The following is a 25442-nucleotide window of genomic DNA, read 5'->3' on the forward strand; positions in this document are numbered from 1 at the left end:
AGGTTTAGTGTCACCCCTTACTATAAGAGGGAAATTATTAATTCAGGAAGCATGGAAACTTAAATGTGCTTGGGATGAAATTCTACCTGAGGAATTCATTAACAGGTGAGATGAATTAATTGGTGATTATGAAAAAATTCCAATGTTGGAGTTCCCACGCCAGGTGGCCAATCCAAATGGGAAAAATGTACTCCACATTTTTTGTGATGCTTCAAAATAGGCATATGGAGCAGTTGCTTACCTTCAATGTAATAGTGTTATTTCTCTTGTTATGTCTAAGGCTGAAGTGTCTCCAATTAAATCACGTACCTTACCTCAGTTGGAATTAACAGCTATTTATGTAGGTGTCAAATTTGCTAATTATATAAGAAATAAGTTGCATGAGATAAATATTAGCGACACTGTAATTTGGTCTGATAATGAGATATACTTACAATGGATTCGTAATGGAAACAGTAAAATTTTGTATGTACAAGAGTTGCTGAAATTAATCAGATGCAAGAGAAGTATAATAGTTTGGGTCAGCATATGTTAACATTTAATCATATACCAGGTGAGGAGAATCCAGCTGATTTCTTGTCTCGAGGTTTACCTTATGCTAAATTTGTAAATGCTGTATCATGGTTTAAAGGACCGAGCTGGTTGGTAAATAAAGCTAATTGGCCTGTACAAAAGGCGTATATTACTCCTGTTGAAATTACTGTGACCACTGCTCCAATTGTTTGTCCTTCCTTAGGCATTGATATAAATAGGTATTCTTCTTTACCCAAACTAATCAATGTAACTAAGTTGGTGTTTAAATTTCTAAACAAGATGAATATTTCATATAAGTTTTCACATCCTCTTGAATATTGGATAAAGAGGGTACAGGAGGAAATCTATGGAAATGAGATTAAATTGATGATGGAAAGAAAAATTGTGAAAGGTTCCATAATAGAGAAATTGAGGCTGTATTTAGAGAACAATGTAATTAGGTGCAGAGGTAGGTTACAAAATGCTGAATTGGGTGATTATGCTAAACGTGTGTGAGTGGGGGGGGAGGGATGATGGGTCACCTGTGTTGCAGCACAGGTTTCTTAATAAGGCATATTGTAGGTCTGGTGTAATTTGTTGCGAATTATATTACGGGTGATTGTCATTAAGCTTGCTGCATTATTGTGTTGAGGTTGTAATTTTAGGAGTTTTATTTATAGCCATTTTGTGGCCTTTGTTATTATTTATTCCTTTATTCCTTCTTGAATTGTGATATGTTTTAAAAACTTGTATATAGTAGACTGTCAGATGTTGCCTGGATTGTTTTGTGTTTATATATTGTTTTATTGATGTAGTCCTTGTTCAAGTTTTTTTAATTTTAAGTGAACAAGGGAATGTGGACTGTATTCATTGGTGGGGAGAGGGGACTGTAAGTAATAATGGGTAGGTACCATTATATCTATGAACCCTTGTGTACTTGTGTAACAATGTACGTACGGCAGTCTGTAGGTTGTGTTAAGTTTATTTTAAGGTCCTTATGTATGTGCTTATTCAGTAGATTGTGTAGTGAATGTTATTGCTCATCATCAGTGTCAGTGTTACATATTAATATATGTACCTATAAATATTTGTACATGAAGTTTAAAATAAAATATAAAAAAAAAAAGATTATGCTAAACACACTATCTTACTGCCCAAAACTCATCATCTAACAAATTTGATTGTTCTAAATGCTCATAAAAATGTAATGCATGGTGGGGTACAAGATACCTTAAATTGTATTAGGGAAACTTTCTGGATTCCACAAGGACGGCAAAGTGTAAAAAGAGTGATTAAATTTTGTGTAATATGTCGCCGTGTGGATGCCAGATCCTATATGTATCCAGGTCCTCCACCATTGCCAAAGGAGCGTGTACAATTAGTGAAACCATTTGATGTAACAGGTGTAGACTATAGTGGTCCAATAATTTTAACAGGTACGTCAAATGGTGTTCCACTGAAAGTGTATGTTTGTTTGTTCACCTGTACTGCTACTAGGGCAGTTCATTTATAAGTGGCACAGGACTTGTCTGCAGAACAGTTTATACAGCTGTTTCGAAAATTTGCAGCTAGGAGATCCTGTCCGAGATTGATGATTTCGGATAATGCCACAAATTTTGTAGCAGGTGCTCAACACTTGATAGAATTAAATAATAGTAATGATGTTCAATCTCTGTTAACCCAGCGAGGGTGTACCTGGAAATTTATTACTCCTAGAGCCCCTTGGCAGGGGGGGCTGTACGAAAGACTGATAGGCACAGTGAAGAGGTGTCTCCGCAAAGTACTACACCGGAAGAGAATTAATTTGGAAGAATTCCATGCAGTGTTAGTGGAGGCAGAAAACTGTATAAATAATAGGCCTCTCTCGTACATGAGTGATACACCTGATGCAGATGTATTAACACCTTCTCACCTAATATGTGGAAAGAAACTGGAAGCTGCCCCTGTCTATAGAGATAATCCGGAAGAAAGTGATGAAGATTACAATGATGCGGCAGTGTTGTGGGATAAATTTAAAATGTTAAATAAAGTAATTGATCATTGGTCTAATGTGTGGCGTAAGGAATATCTTCTTACACTACGTGAACACTTTTATGGTGCGACAGAGGCAGTAAATCGACAGAACATTCAACCAGGTGACATTGTGTTAATCGAACATTGTAGCCTCTGGGCAAAGTATTGACATTGTACCCAGATGCACAAGGTGTTGTCAGGAATGTCAAAGTGTTGTGTCGTGGCCAGGAAAGTTTACGCACAATTAATAAATTGATTCCCTTGGAATTAGGTGTTCAATCAAACGTAAATGAAAATCTGAGGGAAAGTGACACGAGTGATATGGAAGATAACACTGACCAAATGATGCCAGAAGATGAAATCATAGTAAGACCTACTAGGAGAACAGCCACTCAAGCCAGAACCGGCTGGAATCGTCTCCTAAAGGAAGGAGTAATTTGACTCATTTAGCAACGAACTCCGCCCGGCCGCAGTGTGGGAAAATACTGTATATATTTTCCGGAAATACGGTAATTTATAGGTAAATAGATGCCCTATATTGTATTTTTAAAAGAAGCATGTTATCGAAAAAAAGAAGAGACACTCGCCATCTTGGTTTTTGAATTTGTATTAAAAACGTTGGTGAATGGGGAAGAATTTTTGGTGCTCTAGAGGTTAAAATTGTGTTGACACCTCTCAAATAGGAGGCGAAATTGGTGGATGTGCATTCCTGCATAACTTGAGATATCAGGCGACTGGACAAGACCGCTCCAGGAACCTCAGATAAGTCTTATGTAGTAACCTGGCCAGTGTTATTTTCATAGATAGACAGTGAGGTTTTCTGAGTATGATACACATTAATCTCCAGTCAAATTGGTGAGTGTTATGATTAAGATATATTCTCCTTCTGTTGTATAAATGTGTGTATATACTATAATCCTTTTTTAATTTTAATATACAGTCCACAAATTTATATATTTACCAGTATTCCTGGTGTATGTATATTTCATTAATAATTAATAGGTCCAGAGCAAGTTGTGGATATGACAGTGGTAGGTATCGAAGGGGGACATTTTTTGTGACCTAGGTGTCCCAAATTCCTACTTGTCTATTAACATTGATAAATAATAATTATCTTTGTTATTTACTGTTATGTACATAATGAGTTACATACAGATAAATGTAATTTTCCACAGAAGGTTCAGCTCCATAATCTCGATCAGAGTGAGGGACTGATCACCTCATCTTTACCTCTTCACTGGTTGTATTGTCTTCAATATTTAGTCACCTTTATATTTGACTGAAGAAGCCTGCTGAGCAGGCGAAACGTTTCGACAATACAGATAAGTAAGTGTTGGGCTGTGTTTTACTCATCCACTTGTAGATACTGTTTACCATTAATATGTTGAACGTCTGTTGTGGCTTCTGTTATGACATTTGTTGTGGCGTCTGTTGTGGCTTCTGTTATGACATTTGTTGTGGCGTCTGTTGTGGCATTGATGGTAGTGGCATGTGTTGTTATGGCGGCGTTGTTTGTGGTAGTAGGATCTGTTGTAATGGTGGTATTCGTTGTAGCTTTGTTGTGGCGTCTGTTGTGGCGTCTGCTGTGGCGTCGTTAGTGTGGTGGCATGTGTTGTGGCGGCGGCGTTGTTTGTGGTAGTGGCGTCATGACAGTATTAGGTAGAGGAGTCGGCGTGGCCAGAGAGAGAGAAAGAGAGAGAGAGACCAGCGCGTGTGGACAGGTGGCCAACACGTTAGTTGGTGCCAGGCCGCGGAACACGGCGATCCTCTTAGGCACTGCCAGGCACCACTCTGTACACGGCACCCCCACCCTGCTAGGCACTGTCTCAGATCACCCCTTCCTAAGACAGTATCACTCACCACGTCTCTCCACGCGGGGTCTACACCTTTGTTACGGTGTGTGCCGCGCCCTTGGCGCGCCCTGTCTCACACCACGCCCTCCCCGGCACCACGCCCATCTCCACAGAGTGTGACAGGCCTCTCCCCTCTCGCTCAATATTAAAATACATTCCGCCCAGAGTCACTCCACTTGCCACCCCAGAATCCTCCAGACTCTCTAGCTACACACATCGCTCATGACACGTTAGCGATACGTTAACAATACTCATATGATTCTGCTATAATTTTTTACGAACCATAATTATTTTTTTTGCATGCGTTGCGACATGGGAAAGGCAATGACTACTGCTGCTCACCATCACCACAAGACTAAGATTATTAACCTAAATTAAAGAGTTACCAGATTATCCAAGTCACGTGTGAATGTAACTTGACCTTGTCATTACTTTATGCAATGTACTATTCTCGTATGGTTCATTCATTGCTAGTAGACGGGAAGTCTTGATCCTCCAGCCACTCACGAGCAGCCACTTCACCGAGTCAAAGATAGTTTGTTTAAGTCTTGGAAAAGTTGAATATTGGAGACTTCCTGAAGTCTGAAGTGAAGCACCGCTGACGGAGACTCTTGTGTAACCAATCTTTGATAAGTAACTAACAGAGGATAATGTGGATGGTTATCATCCTCAGGCTAGTGGTTTTTCGAGTGAATTATTAAAGGCTGTCGAAATATTGGTTTCTACTCGTTGTCAAGAAGTGTCAGTTTCACCTTTTTATGTTTAATTTAGTGCTGTTAATATCGGAGCAACGTCAAAGTTTTCCGTCTAAGAACACGGGTGCGGTGAACAAGGTTCGGTTGGCTAAGCGTCTTCCATCACTAATTTAACAAAACGATCGTTTTCAAAACAGCGAAATTTTACACTTGCTCAAAAAGCAGTAGCAGTTAACAAAATTTTCTTGGCAGAAAATTCGAAGTTAACCACTGAGAGGGACTATATTAGTAAACATATTTTATATACAGAATTAAAAGTGAATTGCAGTAATTTGTATTACTGTGGCAGCAGTGGTTTGTCTGCTTAATGTTTACGATGACCAGCTTAGACCTGTGATGCCTTACCTGAGAGCCTAGTATGACAATGTGATATAGACTCCATGACTACCTGATCACCGTACCAGTCCCCAGTAACCATGGAGGAGTCCCCGGAGGAGCGTGTCTCCCCCATCTCCGCCTACCTCAAGCTCTCCAGAGAGCCAATCCGTCGACATCATTCCCTCAAGTACATCTTCAACGGTGATACTATGGTACAGGCCTTCCGTGCCGGGGCTCGCACTCCTCCCTCAGCCTCGTCAGGCCTCCCGAGACTCTGTGACAGGACCCGTCATCACTCCCTCACCAGACTAAAGGATATCACTGCCTACGTCCTCCCTGCCAGGTCAGTCAGTACGAGTCTTACGTTAAAAAACTTACACACAGATGTTGCTGTAATAGTGGCTGCAGTAGAGTAATTTTAAAGATCGGATGGTGTCGTATAAGCTTGAGGGCGATTCTTGTGAGTGTCAGTACAGCACTCAGTAATATATATATATATATATATATATATATATATATATATATATATATATATATATATATATATATATATATATATATATATATATATATATATATATATATATATATATATATATATGTATATATATATATATATATATATATATATATATATATATATATATATATATATATATATATATATATATATATATATATATATATATAGTGAAGTTGGTTTCTTCTTCAGTAAGAACGTCTATTAATATTATTTAATTTATGAAGAGGTGGATAGGTAAGCCAGTGGAAGCTTTGGTCATATGACCAAAAGTTCCAGTGGTGGGTCATCACATGACCAAGACCCACTGCAGGGGACACTGCACTGTTTCCTGACAACTATTACATAAATTAACCCTATTTTCACACCAGGCTTTTGGACAAAATCGCTTTTCATTCTATATCCGTCTCTCTTTACTATTTTCTTCATGTTTTTTTTCCCCTAATCGTTAGCTTTCTCTCGTTGCTTCTTTCTCGTGCACCTCGACCTTATGGTATAAACACTGTGTTCCTACACATATCAACTGTTTCAGGGTGGCACGAAGATGAAAAAAAACATAGTCACCATTACTTTCTCCCTACCTGTTTCTCCATCAGGAAGCAGACATCACCAACAGTAACGTCCTGACTCGACTTTCAACACAGCAGACACTGTACGTCCCACCTCCCAGACTCACGTCCGGGTAACACAGTTCTCAGACTGAACACTGTGTCTTGTGTACCTCCAGACCTGTGTCTTTCTCCAGATTCTTATCATAGACTCACGAAATCGTAATAAGAGGATGGCAAACAAGTCAGGGAACGGGTGGGGTTTCAACCTATGGCGAGTGGGTCCTAAAACGCACTGGTCTCTGAGTTTCAGGATTCACTTGCCGAGGGTTCATCTTCACTCAGAGTGAACACTCACATTTCCTCTTTCATGTACCTAGACATCCTTCTCTCAGTTCTTCCTCATCCTTCCCATCATTCTTTCCTCCCATCAAGATTTAGATGCCACCTTAGTTCATCTAGCTTAAATAATTCTGCTAGATTATTCCATCTCGACTGTCATTCTTCCAGTCTCTGGCTGATAACAGTCATGCCCCCCAACACCTCACATTCTAATTTCCACATTCCTTATTAGATGTATAATATACACACTGTCATCATTCTCTCTCTCTATCTCTCTCTCTCTCTCTCTCTCTCTCTCTCTCTCTCTCTCTCTCTCTCTCTTTCTCTCTCTCTCTCTCTCTCTCTCTCACTCATTCTCTCTCTTTTTACCCACAAAACTTTCCACTTTTGATTCTTGGCTCCATTTCCTCTCACGCTCCCTTCCGCCTCTCTTTTATTCCCACATCTTCTCATTCATTTTTACTCGCCTTCTTCAATTCCTCTACCTCTGCCAAAACTTTTATTTCACTACTCATCCATTTATTCTAGTTCTCGTTCCTCATTTTTTTTGTTTCACCTCTATTTCCTTTACACTAACATTATATATATATATATATATATATATATATATATATATATATATATATATATATATATATATATATATATATATATATATATATATATATATATATATATATATATATATTTTTTTATTTTTTTATTATTTTTTTCACACTGGCCGATTCCCACCAAGGCAGGGTGGCCCGAAAAAGAAAAAAAACATTCACAAACATTCACTCCATCACTGTCTTGCCAGAAGGGTGCTTTGCACTACAGTTTTTAAACTGCAACATTAACACTCCTCCTTCAGAGTGCAGGCACTGTACTTCCCATCTCCAGGACTCAAGTCCGGCCTGCCGGTTTCCCTGAACCCCTTCATAAATGTTACTTTGCTCACACTCCAACAGCACGTCAAGTATTAAAAACCATTTGTCTCCATTCACTCCTACCAAACACGCTCACGCATACCTGCTGGAAGTCCAAGCCCTCGCACAGAAAACCTCCTTTACCCCCTCTCTCCAACCTTTCCTAGGCCGACTCCTACCCCGCCTTCCTTCCACTACAGACTGATACACTCTTGAAGTCATTCTGTTTCGCTCCATTCTCTCTACATGTCCGAACCACCTCAACAACCCTTCCTCAGCCCTCTGGACAACAGTTTTGGTAATCCCGCACCTCCGCCTAACTTCCAAACTACGAATTCTCTGCATTATATTCACACCACACATTGCCCTCAGACATGACATCTCCACTGCCTCCAGCCTTCTCCTCGCTGCAACATTCATCACCCATGCTTCACACCCATATATATATATATATCTTTTTTTTTTTTACTAAACTGCGGCAGGCCAGGATTCGACCCTACCAACCTTGTACCGCCTCCAGGACAGCACAATGCACGCATCACCTTACCACAGAGCCAGTGATCCTACAAGAACCAAGAACGCAGCACGTAGCTGTGTGTTTTCTGTCTTGGTCCGAAGACACTCGTGGCTGTGGTATCTCAAGGATTAATTTCAGCCTCATCCTGTTTGATTACCCGCCTTAACAAGCAGTCTACATAGCAATGAAATCACGAAACAAGTGATTTTAATTTTATTTATTATTAAAGATTAGCCGGCATTCTCCCGGCCCAGGCCTTTTCCAAGTGGTGGCCCGGCCTTGGCTCCATATTTAGGGAGCGTCTGAGACCTAAGTCTCCCATGGGAGGAGGCACAAGTACCTCCTCATCTTTGGGACCAACTGTCCCCAGGCCTAGCCACAAGCTAGGCCTCTCTGGTCTGCCATCCCCGCCCCAAGGGGGCAAATGGGAATGACAGTCTTATGAGCTAAAGGCTCGGGCTCAGGCACCTACCCTACCCTAGAAGGGTTAGGCATGGTATCGATGAGTGATTTTAAATCAATTTGATAAATTATTTAAAATCACTTGTTTCGTGATTTCATTAATATATATATATATATATATATATATATATATATATATATATATATATATATATATATATATATATATATATATATATATATATATATATATATATATATATATATATATATATATATATATATATATATATATATATATATATATATATATATATATATATATATATATAAAGGCAACTTGACGTCTGATGGAAAGTTGGTCTGGTAAAATATTTAGATTGTAAAATTTGAACTAACACGGGAGTTTGTCCTCTTGTTTGTCGATCATTATAACGTGAATTAAAAAAAGAGTGGCTTCATTATACGTGCCGCTCTATCATTGTATCGTTGTTTTACCTGTAATATAATGGTATTAGAACTTTACGAGTGTTTTTTTTTAGTTACAGAGAGGAGGGGGAGGGAGAATGTCGGTGTGCCAAGATGAATATAGCGGACGAGATTGTTTCTTTAGTCTACCCTGATGATGAGGGGGGGAAAATGAGAAGGAAAATGGGAAATAACACGAGATATAGTAAATGAGAAGCCATAGGAAAATGAGAGAGATAAAGATAGGGATTTATTTATTTATTTATTTATTTGAACATGATACAAAGAAGTACAAAAGAATACAGTTAAATGCAGTTAACCTAACCTTGTCATATCTTGTGTGAGAACCCCCCCCCCCAAAAAAAAAAGAAGATGCTGACAGGAAGTAGTTTACCAGTGTCATTATACGGATATTTAAACCATCATATAGGTAACCCTCTTCCATCTGACTCTCGTAATAATAATAATAACAATAATAATTTCTCAGGTCATATATTGACCATAGAACTTAAAACTGACCATCTCCCGTTTTTTACGAGTTTTTACCACTGAGCGGCTTATGTACCCTGATGGATGATTGATGGTGGTGAGGGAGTGGTGGTGATGATGGTGGTGATGGTGGTGGTGGTGGTGATGATGGTGGTGATGATGATGGTGGTGATGATGGTGGTGATGGTGATGGTGGTGATGATGGTGGTGGTGGTGGTGATGGTGGTGGTGATGGTGGTGGTGGTGGTGATGGTGGTGGTGATGGTGGTGGTGGTGGTGATGGTGGTGGTGATGGTGGTGGTGGTGGTGATGGTGGTGGTGATGATGGTGGTGGTGGTGGTGATGGTGGTGGTGATGGTGGTGGTGATGGTGGTGGTGGTGGTGATGGTGGTGGTGATGATGGTGGTGGTGATGGTGGTGGTGATGGTAGTGGTGGTGGTGGTGGTGGTGGTGATGGTGGTGGTGATGGTGGTGGTGATGGTGGTGGTGGTGGTGATGGTGGTGGTGATGATGGTGGTGGTGGTGGTGATGGTGGTGGTGGTGATGGTGGTGGTGATGGTGGTGGTGGTGGTGATGGTGGTGGTGATGATGGTGGTGGTGGTGATGGTGGTGGTGATGATGGTGGTGGTGGTGATGGTGGTGGTGGTGGTGATGGTGGTGGTGATGGTGGTGGTGATGATGGTGGTGGTGGTGATGGTGGTGGTGATGATGGTGGTGGTGGTGATGGTGGTGGTGGTGGTGATGGTGGTGGTGATGGTGGTGGTGGTGGTGATGGTGGTGGTGATGGTGGTGGTGATGGTGATGGTGGTGATGATGATGGTGGTGGTGGTGATGGTGGTGGTGATGGTGGTGGTGGTGGTGATGGTGGTGGTGATGGTGGTGGTGGTGGTGATGGTGGTGGTGATGATGGTGGTGGTGGTGGTGATGGTGGTGGTGATGGTGGTGGTGATGGTGGTGGTGGTGGTGATGGTGGTGGTGATGATGGTGGTGGTGATGGTGGTGATGATGGTGGTGGTGGTGGTGGTGGTGGTGATGGTGGTGGTGATGGTGGTGGTGATGGTGGTGGTGGTGGTGATGGTGGTGGTGATGATGGTGGTGGTGGTGGTGATGGTGGTGGTGGTGATGGTGGTGGTGATGGTGGTGGTGGTGGTGATGGTGGTGGTGATGATGGTGGTGGTGGTGATGGTGGTGGTGATGGTGGTGGTGATGGTGGTGGTGATGGTGGTGGTGATGGTGGTGGTGGTGGTGATGGTGGTGGTGATGATGGTGGTGGTGGTGATGGTGGTGGTGATGGTGGTGGTGATGGTGGTGGTGATGGTGGTGGTGATGGTGGTGGTGGTGGTGATGGTGGTGGTGATGATGGTGGTGGTGGTGGTGATGGTGGTGGTGGTGGTGATGGTGGTGGTGATGATGGTGGTGAGGGAGTGGTGGTGATGATGGTGGTGTTGATGGTGGTGATGATGGTGGTGATGGTGGTGGTGAGGAGTGGTGGTGATGGTGGTGGTGATGATGATGCTGATGCTGATGGTGATGATGGTGGTGATGGTGGTGAGGGAGTGGTGATGATGGTGGTGTTGATGGTGGTGATGATGGTGGCGATGGTGGTGATGATGGTGGTGATGATGGTGATGGTGGTGATGATGGTGGTGATGATGGTGATGATGGTGGTGATGGTGGTGGTGATGGTGATGATGATGATGGTGATGATGGTGGTGAGGGAGTGGTGGTGATGGTGGTGATGATGGTGGTGATGATGGTGGTGATGATGATGGTGGTGATGATGGTGGTGGTGATGGTGATGATGGTGGTGGTGATGGTGGTGGTGATGGTGGTGGTGATGGTGGTGGTGATGATGGTGGTGATGGTGATCATGGTGGTGGTGTTGGTGGTGATGGTGATGATGGTGGTGATGATGGTGGTGATGATGGTGGTGGTGATGATGGTGGTGGAGATGGTGATGATGGTGGTGGTGATGGTGGCGATGATGGTGGTGAGGGAGTGGTGGTGATGGTGGTGATGATGGTGGTGATGATGGTGGTGATGGTGATGGTGACGATGGTGGTGATGATGGTTGTGGAAAATACTGTGTATTTTCCGGAAATACGGTAATTTATAGGTAAATAGATGCCCTATATTGTATTTAATAAAAGTGTATTTTTAAAAAGAGGACAGTCGCCATTTTGTTTGAATGGAGTAGGACGTTAATTAATAATGTGAAGAATTTTCGTGCTCTAGAGGTTAAAATTGTGTTGACACCTCTCAAATAGGAGGCGAAATTGTTGGATGTGCATTCCTGCATAACTTGAGATATCAGGCGACTGGACAAGACAGCTCCAGGAACCTCAGATAAGTCTTATGTAGTAACCTGGCCAGTGTTATTTTCATAGATAGACAGTGAAGTTTTCTGAGTATGATACACATTAATCTCCAGTCAAATTGGTGAGTGTTATGATTAAGATATATTCTCCATCTGTTATATAAATGTGTGTATATACTATAATCCTTTTTTAATTTTAATATACAGTCCACAAATTTATATATTTACCAGCATTCTTGGTGTATGTATATTTCATTAATAATTAATAGGTCCAGAGCAAGTTGTGGATATGACAGTGGTAGGTATCGAAGGGGGACATTTTTTGCGACCTAGGTGTCCCAAATTCCTACTTGTCTAACTGATAAATAATAATTATCTTTGTTCATTTACTGTTATGTATATAATGATACATTCAGATAAATGCAATTTTCCACAATGGTGGTGATGGTGGTGGTGATGATGGTGATGATGGTGGTGATGGTGGTGGTGATGGTGGTGGTGATGATGGTGGTGATGGTGGTGGTGATGGTGGTGTTGATGGTGGTGAGGGAGTGGTGGTGATGATGGTGGTGGTGATGGTGGTGGTGATGGTGTTGGTGGTGATGATGGTGGTGGTGATGGTGGTGATGATGGTGGTGAGGGTGGTGAGGGAGTGGTGGTGATGGTGGTGTTGATGGTGGCGAGGGAGTGGTGGTGATGGTGGTGTTGATGATGGTGGTGATGGTGGTGAGGGAGTGGTGGTGATGGTGGTGAGGGAGTGGTGGTGACGGTGGTGGTGATGGTGATGGTGGTGGTGGTGGTGTTGATGGTGGTGATAGTGGTGTTGGAGTGGTGATGATGGTGGTGATGGTATCGATGGAGTGGTGGTGATGGTGGTGGTGATGGTGATGATGGTAGTGATGGTGGTGATAGTGATGGTGATGATGGTCGTGATGGTAGTGAGGGAGTGGTAGTGATGGTGGTGATGGTGATGATGGTGGTGATGGTGGTGAGGGAGTGGTAGTGATGGTGGTGATGGAGTGGTGGTGATGATGGTGGTGATGGAGTGGTGATGATGGTGGTGGTGTTGATGGTAGTGATGGAGTGGTGGTGATGGTGGTGATGGAGTGGTGGTAATGGTGCTGATGGAGTGGTGGTGAGGGAGTGGTGGTGAAGAAACCAACATCACCAGTCACTATCATCGTCCAGAAATATGATAATTTCCGGCCCTAAGACACACACCTCCCTCCCTCCATCACACACCTCCCTCCCTCCATCACACACCTCCCTCCCTCCATCACACACCTCCCTCCCTCCATCACACACCTCCCTCCTTCCATCACACACCTCCCTTCCTCCATCACACACCTCCCTCCCTCCCTCCCTCCATCACACACCTCCCTCCCTCCATCACACACCTCCCTCCCTCCATCACACACCTCCCTCCCTCCATCACACACCTCCCTCCCTCCATCACACACCTCCCTCCCTCCATCACACACCTCCCTCCCTCCATCACACACCTCCCTCCCTCCATCACACACCTCCCTCCCTCCATCACACACCTCCCTCCCTCCATCACACACCTCCCTCCCTCCATCACACACCTCCCTCCCTCCATCACACACCTCCCTCCCTCCATCACACACCTCCCTCCCTCCATCACACACCTCCCTCCCTCCATCACACACCTCCCTCCCTCCATCACACACCTCCCTCCCTCCATCACACACCTCCCTCCCTCCATCACACACCTCCCTCCCTCCATCACACACCTCCCTCCCTCCATCACACACCTCCTTCCCTCTATCACACACCTCCCTCCCTCCATCACACACCTCCCTCCGTCCATCACACACCTCCCTTCCTCCATCACACACCTCCCTCCCTCCCTCCCTCCATCACACACCTCCCTCCCTCCATCACACACCTCCCTCCCTCCATCACACACCTCCCTCCCTCCATCACACACCTCCCTCCCTCCATCACACACCTTCCTCCCTCCATCACACACCTCCCTCCCTCCATCACACACCTCCCTCCCTCCATCACACACCTCCCTCCCTCCATCACACACCTTCCTCCCTCCATCACACACCTCCCTCCCTCCATCACACATCACCCTCCCTCCCACACACACCTCCCTCCCTCCATCACACACCTCCCTCCCTCCATCACACACCTCCCTCCCTCCACCACATATCTCCCTCCCTCCCTCCCTCCCTCCATCACACACCTCCCTCCCTCCCTCCACCACACACCTCCCTCCCTCCATCACACACCTCCCTCCCTCCCTCCATCATACACCTCCCTCCCTCCCTCCATCACACACCTTCATCCCTCCCTCCATCACACACCTCCCTCCCTCCATCACACTTCTCCCTCCCTCCATCACACTCCTCCCTCTCTCCCTCCCTCCCTACCTCTCTCCATCACACACCTCCCTCCCTCTCTCCCTCCCTCCTTCCTTCTCTCCATCACATACCTCCCTCCCTCCATCACACACCTCCCTCCCTCCCTCCCTCCATCACACACCTTCCTCCCTCCCTCCATTACACACCTCCCTCCATCACACACCTCCCTCCCTCCCTCCATCACACACCTCCATCCCTCCCTCCACCACACACCTCCCTCCCTCCACCACACACCTCCCTACCTCCATCACACACCTCCCTCCCTCCACCACACACCTCCCTCCCTCTCTCCATCACACACCTCCCTCCCTCCCTCCGTCACACACCTCCCTCCTTCCCTCCATCACATACCTCCCTCCTTCCCTCCATCACACACCTCCCTCCCTCCCTCCATCACATACCTCCCTCCTTCCCTCCATCACACACCTCTCTCCCTCCCTCCTTCATACACCTCCCTCCCTCCCTCCATCACACATCTTGATCTCTCCCTCCATCACACACCTTGGTCCCTCCCTCCATCACACACCTCCCTCCCTCCCTCCATCACATACCTCCCTCCTTATCTCCATCACACACCTCCCTCCCTCCCTCCATCACACACTTCCCTCCCTCCCTCCATCACATACCTCCCTCCTTCCCTCCCTCACACACCTCCCTCCCTCCCTCCATCACATACCTCCCTCCTTCCCTCCCTCACACACCTCCCTCCCTCACACACCTCCCTCCCTCACACACCTCCCTCTCTCCTTCGCACACATCCCACCCTCCATCACACACCTTCCTCCTTCCCTCCATCACACACCTCCCTCCCTACATCACATACCTCCCTCCCTCCATCACATACCTCTTTCCCTCCCTCCATCACACACCTTCCTCCTTCCCTCCATCACACACCACCCTCCCTCCCTTCATCACACATCTCCCTCCCTCCATCACATACCTCCCGCCCTCCCTCCATCACACACCTTGGTCCCTTCCTCCATCACACAACTCCCTCCCTCCCTCCCTCCATCACACACCTCCCTTCCTCCCTCCATCACACACCTCCCTCCCTCCATCACACACCTCCCTCCCTCCCTCCCTCCCTCACACACCTCTCTCCCTCCCCATCACACACCTCCCTCTCTCCTTCGCACACCTCCCTCCCTCCATCACACACCTTCCTCCTTCCCTCTATCACACACCTCCCTCCTTCCCTCCTTCACACACCTCCCTTCTTCCCTCCTTCACACACCTCTCTCCCTCCCCTCCCTCCCTCCATCACACACCTTCTTCCCTCTCTCCCTCCCTCCATCACACACCTTCCTCTTTCCCTCCATCACACACTTCCCTCTATGACACTACTCCCTTCATCACACTTCTCCCTCCATCACTCACTTCCCTCCAGCACACTCCTCCCTCCAGCACACTCCTCCCTCCGTCACACTCCTCCCTCCATCGCACTCTTCCTTCCAACACACTCCTCCCTCCATCACACTCCTCCCTCCATCACACTCCTCCCTGCATCAAACTCCTCCCTCCATCACACTCCTCCATCCATCACACACTTCCCTCCAGCACACTCCTCCCTCCAGCACACTCCTCCCTCCATCACAGTCCTCCCTCCATCGCACTCTTCCTTCCATCACACTCCTCCCTCCATCACACTCCTCCCTCCATCACACTCCTCCCTCCATCACACTCCTCCCTCCATCACACTCCTCCATCCATCACACACTTCCCTCCATCACACTCCTCCCTCCTTGACATTCCTTCCTCCATCACTCACTTCCCTCCATCACACTCCTTCCTCCATTACATTCTTCCCTCCATCACACTTCTCCATCCATCACACTCCTCCCTCCATCACATTCCTCCCTCCATCACTCACCTCCCTCCATCAGACTCCTTCCACCATCACACTCTTCCCTCCATCACATTCCTCCCTCCATCACTCACTTCCCTCCATCACATTCCTCCATCCACCACACACTTCCCTCCATCACACTCCTCCCTCCATCACACTCCTCCATCCATCACATTCCTCCCTCCATCACTCACTTCCCTCCATCACACTCCTCCCTCCATCACTCTCCTCCCTCCATCACACTATCCCCTCCCCCATCGTACTCCTTCCTCCATCAATATTCCAACGAGGATGACGCTCTTGCGTGAAGCACTAAGCTCGTAAGGGCTATACAGCACCTGAGGAACAGGAAGGTTTCCAAAAGGGCTTCAAAAAGTGTTTCGAAAGGTGTTTAAAAAGAGGTTTGCAAAAGTGTTTCCAAAAGTTTCCAAAGGAGGTTTTAAATGATTCCAAAGGGATTCAAACTGGATTTCCAAGGGGATTTAAAAGAGGTTTCCAAAGGGATTTAAAAGGGGTTTACAAAGGAATTTAAAAGAGGTTTCCAAAGGGATTTAAAAGGGGTTTCCAAAGAGATTTAAAAGGAGTTTCCAAAGGGATGGAGAGAGGAAAGAAAGAGTATCATCTGCCGAGGAGAGGCGCGACTCAACGAAAACAATACTGACTGATGAGTCTAAGATGATGACACACTGTGTGTGTGTACACTGTGTGTGCACACTGTGTGTGTACACTGTGTGTGTACACTGTGTGTGCACACTGTGTGTGTACACTGTGTGTGTACACTGTGTGTGTACATTGTGTGTACACTGTGTGTGTACACTGTGTGTGTACATTTTGTGTGTGTACACTGTGTGTGTACACTGTGTGTGTACACTGTGTGTGAACACTATGTGTACACTGTGTGTGTACACTGTGTGTGTACATTTTGTGTGTGTACACTGTGTGTGTACACTGTGTGTGTACACTGTGTGTGAACACTATGTGTGTGTACACTGTGTGTACACTGTGTGTGTACATTGTGTGTGTACACTGTGTGTGAACACTGTGTGTGTGTGTACACTGTGTGTGTACATTGTGTGTACACTGTGTGTGTACACTGTTTGTGTACATTGTGTGTACACTGTGTGTGTGTACACTGTGTGTGTACACTGTATGTGTTCATTGTGTGTACACTGTGTGTATACACTGTGCCTGTGCACTGTGTGTACACTGTGTGTGTGTGTGTACACTGTGTGTGTACACTGTGTGTGTACACTGTGTGTGTGTACACTGTGTGTGCACACTGTGTGTGTACACTGTGTGTGTGTACATTGTGTGTGTACACTGTGTGTGTACACTGTGTGTGTGTACATTGTGTGTACACTGTGTGTGTACATTGTGTGTACACTGTGTGTGTACACTGTGTGTACACTGTGTGTGTACACTGTGTGTGTACACTGTGTGTGTACACTGTGTGTGTGTACACTGTGTGTGTACATTGTGTGTGTACACTGTGTGTGTGTACACTGTGTGTGCACACTGTGTGTGTACACTGTGTGTGTGTACATTGTGTGTGTACACTGTGTGTGAACACTGTGTGTGTGTGTACACTGTGTGTGCACACTGTGTGTGTACACTGTGTGTGTACATTGTGTGTGTACACTGTGTGTGTACACTGTGTGTGTACACTGTGTGTGTACATTGTGTGTGTACACTGTGTGTGTGTACACTGTGTGTGCACACTGTGTGTGTACACTGTGTGTGTACACTGTTTGTGTACATTGTGTGTACACTGTGTGTGTGTACACTGTGTGTGTACACTGTATGTGTTCATTGTGTGTACACTGTGTGTATACACTGTGCCTGTGCACTGTGTGTACACTGTGTGTGTGTGTACACTGTGTGTGTACACTGTGTGTGTACACTGTGTGTGCACTGTATGTGTACACTGTGTGTGTACACTGTGTGTGTACACTGTGTGTGTGTACACTGTATGTGTACACTGTGTGTGTACACTGTGTGTGTACACTGTGTGTACACTGTGTGTGTACACTGTGTGTGTACACTGTGAGTGTACACTGTGTGTGTGTACACTGTGTACACTGTGTCTGTGCACTGTGTGTGTACACTGTGTGTACACTGTGTGTGTGTACACTGTGTGTGTACACTGTGTGTGTACACTGTGTGTGTACACTGTGAGTGTGTACACTGAGTGTGTACACTATGTGTGTACACTGTGTGTGTACACTGTGTGTACACTGTGTGTATACACTGTGTGTGTACACTGTGTGTGTACACTGTGTGTGTACACTGTGTGTGTGTACACTGTGTGTGTGTACACTGTTTGTGTACACTGTGTCTGTACACTGTCTGTACACTGTGTGTACACTGTATGTGTGTACACTGTGTGTACACTGTGTCTGTACACTGTGTGTGCACACTGTGTGCGTGTACACTGTGTGTGTACACTGTGTGTGCACTGTGTGTGTGTACACTGTGTGTGTACACTGTGTGTGTATACTGTGTGTGTACACTGTGTGTGTACACTGTGTGTACACTGTGTGTGTACACTGTGTGTGTACACTGTGTGTGTGTATACTGTGTGTGTACACTGTGTCTGTACACTGTGTGTGTACACTGTATGTGTGTGTACAATGTGTGTACACTGTGTGTGTACACTGTGTGTGCACACTGTATGTGTGTACACTGTGTGTGTACACTGTGTGTGTACACTGTGTGTGTACACTGTGTGTGTATACTGTGTGTGTACATTTTGTGTGTGTACATTGTGTGTGAGGACACTGTGTGTATACTGTGTGTGTATATACTGTGTGTGTGAACTGTGTGTGTACACTGTGTGTACACTGTGTGTGTACACTGTGTGTGTGTATACTGTGTGTACACTGTGTGTGTGTACACTGCGTGTGTACACTGTGTGTGTGTACACTGTTTGTGTACACTGTGTCTGTACACTGTGTCTGTACACTGTGTGTGTACACTGTATGTGTGTACACTGTGTGTACACTGTGTCTGTACACTGTGTGTGCACACTGTGTGCGTGTACACTGTGTGTGTACACTGTGTGTGTGCACTGTGTGTGTGTACACTGTGTGTGTACACTGTGTGTGTATACTGTGTGTGTACACTGTGTGTGTGTACACTGTGTGTGTGTACACTGTGTGTACACTGTGTGTGTACACTGTGTGTGTACACTGTGTGTGTGTACACTGTGTGTGTATACTGTGTGTGTACGCTGTGTCTGTACACTGTGTGTATACACTGTATGTGTGTGTACAATGTGTGTACACTGTGTCTGTACACTGTGTGTGCACACTGTGTGTGTGTACACTGTGTGTGTACACTGTGTGTGTGTACACTGTGTGAGTACACTGTGTGTACACTGTGTGTGTGCACACTGTGTGTACACTGTGTGTGTACACTGTGTGTGTACACTGTGTGTGTGTACACTGTGTGTGTACACTGTGTCTGTACACTGTGTCTGTACACTGTGTGTGTACACTGTATGTGTGTACACTGTGTGTACACTGTCTGTACACTGTGTGCTCACTGTGTGTGTGTACACTGTGTGTGTACACTGTATGTGTACACTGTGTGTGTACACTGTGTGTGTATACTGTGTGTGTAAACTGTGTCTGTACACTGTGTCTGTACACTGTGTGTGTACACTGTATGTGTGTACACTGTGTGTACACTGTGTCTGTACACTGTGTGTGTACACTGTGTGTGTACACTGTGTGTGTGTACACTGTGTGTGTACACTGTGTGTATACTGTGTGTGTACATTTTGTGTGTGTACATTGTGTGTGTGGACACTGTGTGTGTACACTGTGTCTATACTGTGTGTGTGTATATGCTGTGTGTGTACACTGTGTGTGTACACTGTGTACACTGTGTGTGTACACTGTGTGTGTATACTGTGTGTGTACACTGTGTGTGTACACTACGTGTGTACACTGTGTGTACACTGTGTGTGTACAATGTGTGTGCACACTGTGTGTGTGTACACTGTGTGCACACTGTGTGTGTACACTGTGTGTACACTGTGTGTGTGTGCACTGTGTGTGTACACTGTGTGTGTGTACACTGTGTCTGTGCACTGTGTGTGTACACTGTGTGTGTACACTGTGTGTGTACACTGTGAGTGTGTACACTGTGTGTACACTGTGTGTGTGTACACTGCGTGTGCACACTGTGTGTGTGTACACTGTGTGTGTACACTGTGTGTACACTGTGTGTGTGTACACTGCGTGTGCACACTGTGTGTGTGTACACTGTGTGTGTACACTGTGTGTTTGTGTACACTGTGTGTGTGCACACTGTATGCGTGTACATTGTGTGTGTACACTGTGTCTGTACACTGTGTGTACACTGTGTGTGTACACTGTATGTGTACACTGTGTGTACACTGTGTCTGTACACTGTGTGTGCACACTGTGTGTGTACACTGTGTGTGTACACTGTGTGTGTACACTGTGTTTGTACACTGTGTGTATATACTGTGTGTGTACATTTTGTGTGTGTACATTGTGTGTGTGGAGTGTGTGTGGACACTGTGTGTATACGGTGTGTGTACACTGTGTGTGTGTATATACTGTGTGTGTACACTGTGTGTGTGTACACTGCGTGTGTACACTGTGTGTGTACACTGTGTGGGTACACTGTGTGTACACTTTGTGTGTGTACACTGTGTGTGTACACTGTGTGTGTACACTGTTTGTGTGTACACTGTGTGTGTGTACACTGTATGTGTGTACACTGTATGTGTGTACACTGTGTGTGTGTACACTGTGTGTGTACACTGTATGTGTGTACACTGTGTGTGTGTACACTGTTTCTGTACACTGTGTGTACACTGTGTGTGTACACTGTGTGTGTACACTGTGTGTACACTGTGTGTGTGTATACTGTGTGTGTGGACACTGTGTATACTGTGTGTGTATATACTGTGTGTGTACACTGTGTGTGTACACTGTGTGTGTGTATATACTGTGTGTGTACACTGTGTGTGTACACTGTGTGTGTGGACACTGTGTGTGTGGACACTTTGTGTATACTGTGTGTTTATATACTGTGTGTACACTGTGTGTGGACACTGTGTGTGTGGACACTGTATGTGTATACTGTGTGTGTGGACACTGTATGTGTGTGTACACACTGTGTGTGTACACTGTGTGTGTGTGTGGACACTGTGTGTGTACACTGTGTGTGTGGACACTGTGTGTGTATAGTGTGTGTGTGGACGTACTGTGTGTGTGTACACTGTGTGTGTGGACACTCTGTGTGTGGACACTGTGTGTGTATACTGTGTGTGTGGGCGCACTGTGTGTGTGTACACTGTGTGTGTGGACACTGTGTGTGTGGACACTGTGAGTGTATACTGTGTGTATGTGTGGACGCACTGTGTGTGTACACTGTGTGTGTGTACAATGTGTGTGTGTATACTGTGTGTGTACACTGTGTGTGTGTGTATACTGTGTGTGTACACTGTTTGTGTGGGCACTGTGTGTGTGGACACTTTGTGTATACTGTGTGTTTATATACTGTGTGTGTGTACACTGTGTATGGACACTGTGTGTGTGTACACTGTGTGTGTGGACACTGTATGTGTATACTGTGTGTGTGGACACTGTGTGTGTGTACACACTGTGTGTGTACACTGTGTGTGTGTGTGGACACTGTGTGTGTACACTGTGTGTGTGGACACTGTGTGTGTATAGTGTGTGTGTGGACGTACTGTGTGTGTGTACACTGTGTGTGTGGACACTGTGTGTGGACACTGCGTGTGTATACTGTTTGTGTGGGCGCACTGTGTGTGTGTACACTGTGTGTGTGAACACTGTGTGTGTGGACACTGTGAGTGTATACTGTGTGTATGTGTGGACGCACTGTGTGTGTACACTGTGTGTGTGTACACTGTGTGTGTGTATACTGTGTGTGTACACTGTGTGTGTGGACACTGTGTGTGTGGACACTTTGTGTATACTGTGTGTTTATATACTGTGTGTGTGTACACTGTGTGTGGACACTGTGTGTGTGTACACTGTGTGTGTGGACACTGTATGTGTATACTGTGTGTGTGGACACTGTGTGTGTACACTGTGTGTGTGTGTGGACACTGTGTGTGTGGACACTGTGTGTGTATAGTGTTTGTGTGGACGTACTGTGTGTGTGTACACTGTGTGTGTGGACACTCTGTGTGTGGACACTGTGTGTGTATACTGTGTGTGTGGGCGCACTGTGTGTGTGTACACTGTGTGTGTGGACACTGTGTGTGTGGCCACTCTGTACACTGCGTGTGTGTACACTGTGTGTGTGGACACTGTGTGTGTGGCCACTGTGAACACTGCGTGTATGTACACTGTGTGGCCACTGTGTACACTGCATGTGTGTACACTGTGTGTACACACTGTGTGAAGGACACTCTGTGGAAACACTGTGTGGACACCCATGTTGCAGTAGCTGCCACAGCTAGTGCTGCAGTAGCTGACAGAGCTGGTGCTGCACTAGCTGATGCAGCTGGTGCTGCAGTAGCTGACACAGCTGGTGGTGCAGTAGCTGACACAGCTGGTGCTGCAGTAACTGACACAGCTGGTGCTGCAGTAGCTGCCACAGCTGGTGCTGCAGTAGCTGACACAGCTGGTGTTGCAGTAGCTGACACAGCTGGGGCTGCAGTAGCTGGCGCAGCTGGTGATGCAGTAGCTGACACAGCTGGTGCTGCAGTAGCTGACACATCTGGTGCTGCAGTAGCTGGCACAACTGGTACTGCAGTAGCTGACACAGCTGCTTGCTGCAGTAGCTGACACAACTGGTGCTGCAGTAGCTGACACAACTGGTGCTGCAGTAGCTGCCACAGCTGGTGCTGCAGTAGCTGACACAACTGGTGCTGCAGTAGCTACCGGGAAGTTCAGCTGGTAACCTTTCATCAATAATCAATCTATCTTCTTCCCTTCGTTTTGTGTACAGCGTATCAACTCTGCCGGTGATTGGTATGTCAGGGGGGAGGTTAGGGTACGTCAGGAGATGTCAGGGATGTCAGCTGTCTATAGGGCGTTGAAGAGGACGATGAGGAACGAGAAGCATGGGATAGGTGAAAGGTAGAGGAAATGTGTGGAGAGTGTCTGGAGGATAGTGTGATGAAGAGGTTTGAAGAGTTGTGGATAGTGCCGAAGGAGAGGGAGAGCTAAGAATAGTACTGAAGGTGACGGAGAGCTAAGAATAGTACTGAAGGTGACGGAGAGCTAAGAATAGTACTGAAGGTGAGGGAGAGCTAAGAATAGTACTGAAGGTGAGGGAGAGCTAAGAATAGTACTGAAGGTGAGGGAGAGCTAAGAATAGTACTGAAGGTGACGGAGAGCTAAGAATAGTACTGAAGGTGAGGGAGAGCTAAGAATAGTACTGAAGGTGAGGGAAAGCTAGGAATAGTACTGAAGGTGAGGGAGAGCTAAGAATAGTACTGAAGGTGACGTAGAGCTAAGAATAGTACTGAAGGTGAGGGAGAGCTAAGAATAGTACTGAAGGTGAGGGAGAGCTAAGAATAGTACTGAAGGTGACGGAGGGCTAAGAATAGTATTGAAGGTGAGGGAGAGCTAAGAATAGTACTGAAGGTGAGGGAGAGATCAGGATAGTACTGAAGGAGAGGGAGAGCTAAGAATAGTACTGAAGGTGAGGGAGAGATAAGGATAGTACTGTAGGAGAGGGAGAGCTAAGGATAGTACTGAAGGAGAGGGAGAGCTAAGGATAGTACTGAAGGTGAGGGAGAGCTAAGGATAGTACTGAAGGTGAGGGAGAGCTAAGGATAGTTCTGAAGGTGAGGGAGAGATAAGGATAGTACTGAAGGAGAGGGAGAGCTAAGGATAGTACTGAAGGAGAGGGAGAGCTAAGGATAGTACTGAAGGTGAGGGAGAGCTAAGGATAGTACTGAAGGAGAGGGAGAGCTAAGGATAGTACTGAAGGTGAGGGAGAGCTAAGGATAGTTCTGAAGGTGAGGGAGAGATAAGGATAGTACTGAAGGAGAGGGAGAGCTAAGGATAGCACTGAAGGAGAGGGAGAGCTAAGGATAGTACTGAAGGAGAGGGAGAGCTAAGGATAGTACTGAAGGTGAGGGAGAGCTAAGGATAGTACTGAAGGTGAGGGAGAGCTAAGGATAGTACTGAAGGTGAGGGAGAGCTAAGGATAGTGCTGAAGGAGAGGGAGAGCTAAGGATAGTACTGAAGGAGAGGGAGAGCTAAGGATAGTACTGAAGGTGAGGGAGAGCTAAGGATAGCACTGAAGGAGAGGGAGAGCTAAGGATAGTACTGAAGGTGAGGGAGAGCTAAGGATAGTACTGAAGGAGAGGGAGAGCTAAGGATAGTACTGAAGGAGAGGGAGAGCTAAGGATAGTGCTGAAGGAGAGGGAGAGCTAAGGATAGTACTGAAGGAGAGGGAGAGCTAAGGATAGTACTGAAGGTGAGGGAGAGCTAAGGATAGTACTGAAGGTGAGGGAGAGCTAAGGATAGTACTGAAGGTGAGGGAGAGCTAAGGATAGTACTGAAGGAGAGAGAGAGCTAAGGATAGTGCTGAAGGAGAGGGAGAGCTGAGGATAGTACTGAAGGAGAGGGAGAGCTAAGGATAGTATTGAAGGTGAGGGAGAGCTAAGGATAGCACTGAAGGAGAGGGAGAGCTAAGGATAGTACTGAAGGTGAGGGAGAGCTAAGGATAGTACTGAAGATGAGATAGAGCTAAGGATAGTACTGAAGGTGAGGGAGAGCTAAGGATAGTACTGTAGGTGAGGGAGAGCTAAGGATAGTAATGAAGGTGAGGGAGAGCTAAGGATAGTACTGTAGGTGAGGGAGAGCTAAGGATAGTACTGAAGGTGAGGGAGAGCTAAGGATAGTACTGAAGGTGAGATAGAGCTAAGGATAGTACTGAAAGTGAGAGAGAGCTAAGGATAGTTCTTAAGGTGAGGGAGAGCTAAGGATGGATAGTACTGAAGGTGAGGGAGAGCTAAGGATAGTACTGAAGGTGAGATAGAGCTAAGGATAGTGCTGAAGGTGAGGGAGAGCTAAGGATAGTACTGTAGGTGAGGGAGAGCTAAGGATAGTACTGAAGGTGAGGGGGAGCTAAGGATAGTACTGTAGGTAAGGGAGAGCTAAGGATAGTACTGAAGGAGAGGGAGAGCTAAGGATAGTACTGAAGGAGATGGAGAGCTAAGGATAGTACTGAAGGTGAGGGAGAGCTAAGGATAGTACTGTAGGTGAGGGAGAG

General features: G+C 45.9%; 1 protein-coding gene across 2 annotated transcripts in view; it reads left to right on the forward strand.

The window, feature by feature from the left end:
• The first annotated feature begins 4267 nt into the window (after nt 1-4267).
• The window catches only part of LOC128695111 (synaptotagmin-15), a 143310-nt gene continuing 122135 nt past the window's right edge, over nt 4268-25442 (forward strand). For both annotated transcript variants that reach the window (XM_053785525.2, XM_053785526.2), the window contains exon 1: nt 4268-5795. In XM_053785525.2, the coding sequence (XP_053641500.2) occupies nt 5551-5795 (245 nt within the window). In that variant the 5' untranslated portion in view covers nt 4268-5550. The remainder of the gene's footprint in view (nt 5796-25442) is intronic.

This window comes from Cherax quadricarinatus, chromosome 35, assembly GCF_038502225.1.
Source record: "Cherax quadricarinatus isolate ZL_2023a chromosome 35, ASM3850222v1, whole genome shotgun sequence".
NCBI lineage: Eukaryota > Metazoa > Arthropoda > Malacostraca > Decapoda > Parastacidae > Cherax > Cherax quadricarinatus.